A 6,246-nucleotide genomic window follows, 5' to 3' on the forward strand; every position below is an offset into this window, starting at 1 on the left:
TTTGCGAAAGAGAAGAGAGTGAGAGAGGGAAAGGGAGAGGGGGACAGTCAGAGAGAGGGAGCCTGAACAAAGAGAAGCAGGGAAAAGTGACAGTGACAGTGCACAAGTGTATATTTATGTGTGTGTCCAGTGATTGCAGGCAGCCTTCAGCACTTTTAGTTAGGCTATTTTTTCTCTTTTTTTGACACCCGGTGTCATGCAGAACAAATCGCCAATCGCTGACACCAGTGATTTCTCGTCTCCGGTGCTGAGAAGTGTATGTGGAGGGGAAAAAAAACTGTTGAGTCGCCCTGATGGGGAGTCGGACATTTCTGTGATTAAGTAGTAATGACCCTGGTTGTGACAGGGAAACAGAGGGTTTCAGCGGTCACAGGGCGGGGGAAACTGCACACCCCTGGGCCTTTGGACTATTTTCTGAGAGTGTATATTTATTTCAAGGCTGTTGTTTCCCAAACTGTATAAGTGGCATTTAATCTTCTGCAGGAAAAAAAGTGATGACTTTGATCGTTTTTCAGGAAATGTTCATTTCACAGATCACATCAAATATATTTGAGGATTTTTCTTTGTGTTTGTTTTGTTTTTAAAATAAAACTGTACGTAAGTAATTTGAGTTTTAAAGCAAATAAAAGTCCATCTCCAGACTTGCACCCTAGTGTCTGTCTATGAGCCTGAGCCACTAATTGTACCCTTAGTTCCTGTGGTACTGTTGCATGCCTGGGATTTACATTTGCCAAAGAACATATAACTAAGTTAAAGCGTGTGTGCAGTCGGTTGTGTGTTACAACATTACACATTTCTAACACAGAATCAGTAAATCCATTTTAATGCCTTTTTAAACCTGAACCAAAACAGCAGATCGATATACACAGTAATTAGAGTGCGACGGTACTTATGAACTTAATGGTATATTATTTAAACTGGACAGTTCTGTGGCCCCGAATGTGCAACGTATATAAATGGTATTATGAGGACATCTAGTGGCCAAAAAAAGGTAAGAGGATTTTTGATGCACATACAAACTACCCTATAAAAAAAGGATAAATAAATAAGATGATGTTTTGTTGATAAGACATATATATTTAATTAGTAAAAAAAAATGACTGAAATATTTATTTCATTATTTTCTAATGTTATACTTAAGCAAATTAGTCTTTCAATTAAATTCAAGGTGTTTTTAAAAAAAATAATTATCTTGTTTATCTTAAAAGGCTTTTTGAATGTGATTTCATAAACAAATTACATGGTAGCATTTTATTATTATTATTATACCTTTTTTTTACATTTTATTGTATTTTAATCTATTTATTTTTACAAAGTTTGTTTTTCTATATACTTGCCAACAGATATGTTCTTATTATTACCTGAGAATCGACACGTTTTGCAGTCCATACATTTCAGGAATCGATCTGCAAAGAAACCTAAATAGTAATAATAATTATTTACTTCGAATACAGCTACCGCTAAACCCTGTTTATTTCTCGCACCTCTTAAACTGTACACATCGCCATCCTTCTCAGAGTGGCCTGTATCCCTGCCTCCTGACCCTAAACATACAGTATGAATGACACTGCACACATCCGCCCTTCACGTCATCAATTCCGTAATAGCCAATCATCTTTTAGAAACGCCTCACTGTTCTTAGACGAACAGTTGCCTCGTCTAATCAGAGCTTTACAACAGATCCCTCAACCCGCCTTTCCTCTGCGAGCAGCCAATCAACAACTGACAGTAATTACTAATTCATTACTTTGCAAAGGGGAGTGACGCAGTTATTGTAGATCCAAAGATACTCCATGCCTTTTTCGTGTGACCCGAAATAACATTTATTTTAAGGATAATTGTAGTAGTTGAACTGCTCCGGAAAAAACACCAAGGTTCTCCGCAGGCCTCTGAAGGCTGCATGTCGGATCTCTGCGCCTCTTGGATTTGGATGCCATTCTGGTTGGAGGTTGCGGTACACCCCGAGGACTAGATGCGATAACCAGGACGAGATATGCCGCAGCCCAAGTCACGAAAAATCGCCATCCTCGGGTACAGATCCGTAGGTGAGTAACGACCACAACATGGCATCGTGTTTGTTTGTTTGTGTGTGTGTGAAAGGTAAAATAAAATACATTTGATCGCCCCGGATGCGACACACGGGCTTGGTTTCAGCGGCCTTTTGGGTCAATTTAAGACCATTATTTCAGCCTTCTACGCCTATTGTAGGAGAGGGGATACTATGTGTCACGCAACATCTCAGCGCCACCAGGTGAGGCGTGAGGTCAGGAGTGTCCAGCCCGACGGTAGCATCCCTTATCAAGGCTACATGATAGATAATTGATAATATTGATAGGTTTCCATCAGTGACCCTTATTCCGACTGCACAGCATTGGCTCCAAGCTGCGAACAGGCCCGACAACCGGATTTGACGCATTACTCTGCACATTGATTTGGAACCAGAGAATGCGGTAGATTTAGGACGTTGAGGATGGGAAATACTACACGAATTTACTGTGCGTGTGTGTGTGAAGCACTGCGTCTACAGGCCCAGCCAGCATGGCTGCACCAACACAACACCTATGTCCACTGAGACATGTGTTCATACAGTAGATGATACACCTACTGAAACATGACGAACTCCCATGTAAACAGAACACGTTGACGTGTCAACAGTTACTCCAACATGACCTTACTGTGATAATTATAGTAGCATGAGCAATATTAGTTATTTTTATTAGTAGTACTACTACTACTACTACTACTAGTAGTAGTAGTAGTAGTAGTGGTTGAAGTGTTACTATTCTGGCTGTTCTCATTACCAGTAATAATATGTTTGGGGTTTTTTGTGTGTGTTTTTCTGCAGGAAAGTCTTCTCTGACAATTCAGTTTGTGGAAGGCCAGTTTGTTGACTCCTATGATCCCACAATAGAAAACAGTAAGTATGGATCTAGATGACCATAACTGTTGAAATTCAATTGACACAATATATCATTTGAAACTATAGGAAGGAAAAGGCAATATTTTTATTTAAATTATTGAGACCTGCTTTTCTAAACACCTATCCACATATTGACATATATCATGAAGTATGTTTTTTCTTCGTACAACATTCTGTCAAATAAATGTCTAATTACTGATTACTGTACTATAACAATGATGACAGAGAGTGTCAAATTAGTATTTTCTACACAGTAATTTCCCCAGTCAATCAATAAAGTTTAACCTTGACCTTAACCTTAACCCTAACATAAATTAACATTCCTAAATATGACAAAATCAAATGTATTTTCTGTATAATTCCAGAACAGAAAGACCAGTGGATGGACTTAATAATACGGAAAAATGTCTTTAAAAAATGCAAAACTTGAAATGTAGCTTCATGGAGTTGGTGGATTTGAGTCACTGCTGTTTTAATCAGTATCAACGAACCCACTTTTGGATCATCAGTTAAAAAACAACGCTTAAAAAAAGATTCAGAATCATAAAATTGCAGTCGATAATAATCATCCAGTTGCTCATAGACAGCACGATGATCTTAGGAAGTTGTTCTCGGTGCTACAGGTCCTGCCGGATTCTTCTGACTGTCGCTCAACGCTATTTAATCTGCGGTTATGACCGGTGCCAGAAACTCTGAGATGCTAATGTGAAAATGTGTTACGTGGTTGCCAAATACTTAAGCGCATAGAATCTTTCCCCCTTCTCAGAATGTGTTTGGCAGAGAAGACGAACAACCGTATCTACGTAGGATTATGTCAAATAAATGATAAATTAGGAAAATATTTCAACCTGAAAACTTGAACAGTTTCTTTGTAAATTGACACAAATACAAGCTACTCTTTTGCTAAAGCTTGGCTCGGAGTAGTGATTGATTGACAACATGGCTATAATAATAATATACAGCACACATGAGTTGTAGTTGAACCGTTGGTCTCCTCAAAGTTGTACTCACTCAGATGAACTTCGATCAGAGAAACTTCACCGTCGTAATGCCTACCTCGCATCGATTGTTGCTGACGTGCTGATTGGTCTACAGCCCGACTTCAGCAGTTCAGAGAAGGCAGTTGCCTGGAGCTGCGGTCAGCAGGGTGGTTTGGCTGAAGGGGGAGAAACACACAGAAATCATCCATCAACCTCCTAAACTCACACATTTCCAGACACTTCAGAGATTTGAGCATAAACGTGTCTGGAGGCGCTTTCTCTTTTTTTGCCAGCTTGTGTTTACTCACGTACCCTCCTCTTTGCCCTCCCTTGACGCTGTAGCTCGTCTCCAACTATATATAATTCCTGAGTGGTCAATATGAGGTGAAGTATCCGCATTAGCAATACCTCAGAACTCCTGTATAAAATATCACCCTCTGCAGGCTGATGTCTACATACTGTATCTGTGCCAAATGAACTCACCAGTCCTCTCTACCTTCAGAGATTCATGTGTAGCTGGGATTTGTTTTCAGCAGGGTTTGGAGATGTTGATTTGTTGTATTGGTATTTTATTTTTGGTAAATATTTTCTATTTTTTCTTTGCAGCTTTTACTAAAATGATCACAATAAATGGACAGGAGTACCATCTTCAGCTGGTAGACACGGCAGGACAGGTATTATAAAATGTTTTTTTTTAGTTTGTAGGCTGTAATCGGCTGATATGACATCATGCAACTCTCATAAGCAACACTGAATCCATATGTCTTCCAGGATGAGTACTCCATCTTCCCACAGACATACTCCATAGATATCAACGGCTACATTCTGGTCTATTCAGTTACATCTAATAAAAGGTATTTCTTTGCTACTCCCTCTCACTACATGTTTTGTCAGAATGAACTCATTCACTGGTTTGGCTTTGAAACAAAAAAAGCCAGATTTATTTTTTAAAATGACCTTATGTTTCTGCAGCTTTGAAGTTGTACAAGTAATCCACGAAAAACTGTTGGACATGGTGGGGAAAGTACAGTGAGTGTTGACTTCTCTGCATCTCCAGTCTAATGAGTTCCCCAGAGAAACTGTACTGTGATGCTGATGTTTCTGTGTTAGTGACACCGTGCCACTTATTTGCAGAGTACCGATTATGCTGGTCGGGAACAAGAACGACCTACACATGGAGCGGTGAGTACGCGCCTTAATTCTACATTGCTTTTGATAATTAGCAGAAAATTGACGTAAATAAATTGTTTACAGGTGAATCAGATACAGGTTAGGGCAGTCATTTAAAACCTAGGGGTCGCAACCCCACATTGGGTTGCCTGGAATTCAAATGGGGTCCACAGATAGATCAGTGAACACGTTAAAACTTTAAAGTCGACTTTTACTATAATATTCTTTGAAGAAGCCTTACGTTTTTTCCAGTTTGATTCAAATTGAGATATAAAATGTAAATGCCATCCAAGGGTAACCCTTTTTGTTGTGTTTTTATTTTAAAGAGTAATCAGTTGTGAAGAGGGAAAAGCGTTAGCTGAATCCTGGAACGCTGCCTTCATGGAGTCCTCAGCTAAAGAGAACCAGGTAAGACATAAGACAGATGGAGACAGTTGGAAGAGTGTATATATTTAGCCTGCCCCCCTGCAATAGCTCTGCATCACCCCTTGGGGGAGCAAACCCATACTTGGTAATCCACTGCCTTAAACTAAGCTTGTAAAGACAGACTTTACATTTTTATGACCTTACTGATATTTTTTTAATCCATCTTCCATTTTCTAGTAAATTTTTTTTTAACTTGCTCGACGTCTTACTCTCCTAAGTTTCACATTCTGACTAATCTACGTCAGATTAAATTAGCCAGCAGTGACGTTTGGCTCAGTTTTAAAGGCTCATAAAACAATGCCATCTCTGTTACACCTAAAACCAGGGAGACTCCTCTGTATGTAGTGTGTGTGTGTGTGTGCTGCTGGAAAAATCAAAGTGGTGTGACCAAATCATGTGACAGCATCTTTTGTGCATGTGTGTGCGTGTTTTCCTCAGACGGCTGTGGAAGTTTTCCGGAGGATGATCCTGGAGGCAGAGAAGATGGACGGCGGTGTGCAGCCTGGAAAGCCATCTTGCTCCATGATGTAGAGCCACCCAATCAACACACAGGACACTGCACTGGGATATCCCGTTACTTGAAGGCTACCTGCCAGTTCTCCTCCACCTCAGCAGACTCCACCCACCAGAGTCTTAAATATCAAATATTGTTTATTTATGGCTCTGACTCCACTGTTATTTCAGTATTTCCTACTTCCTCATCCTTGGTTTACTCCATGTGTTTATAAAAGAGTGGTGGTTCTTACATAT

The 6,246-nt window shown here is 39.8% G+C and overlaps 1 protein-coding gene across 1 annotated transcript; it reads left to right on the top strand.

The window, feature by feature from the left end:
• The first annotated feature begins 1,733 nt into the window (after positions 1-1,733).
• Positions 1,734-6,240, top strand: rheb (Ras homolog, mTORC1 binding). Its single transcript, XM_008334631.3, has 8 exons — positions 1,734-2,045; positions 2,846-2,917; positions 4,507-4,574; positions 4,672-4,754; positions 4,873-4,929; positions 5,035-5,082; positions 5,397-5,478; positions 5,935-6,240. The coding sequence occupies exons 1-8, from the start codon at positions 1,994-1,996 to the stop codon at positions 6,025-6,027; spliced, it is 555 nt and encodes a 184-aa protein (XP_008332853.1). The 5' UTR covers positions 1,734-1,993; the 3' UTR covers positions 6,028-6,240.
• The last annotated feature ends 6 nt before the right edge of the window (positions 6,241-6,246 follow it).

This window comes from Cynoglossus semilaevis, chromosome 20, assembly GCF_000523025.1.
Source record: "Cynoglossus semilaevis isolate Cse_v1.0 chromosome 20, Cse_v1.0, whole genome shotgun sequence".
NCBI classification, from domain to species: Eukaryota; Metazoa; Chordata; class Actinopteri; order Pleuronectiformes; family Cynoglossidae; genus Cynoglossus; species Cynoglossus semilaevis.

Excerpts from the sequence above, each read along its gene's own strand:
- rheb (XM_008334631.3), top strand. The coding sequence starts at position 1,994 with ATGCCGCAGCCCAAGTCACGAAAAATCGCCATCCTCGGGTACAGATCC. Across the intron at positions 2,918-4,506 it reads TGATCCCACAATAGAAAACA|CTTTTACTAAAATGATCACA; the intron begins GTAAGTATGGAT and ends TTTTCTTTGCAG. Across the intron at positions 5,083-5,396 it reads AACGACCTACACATGGAGCG|AGTAATCAGTTGTGAAGAGG; the intron begins GTGAGTACGCGC and ends TTTATTTTAAAG.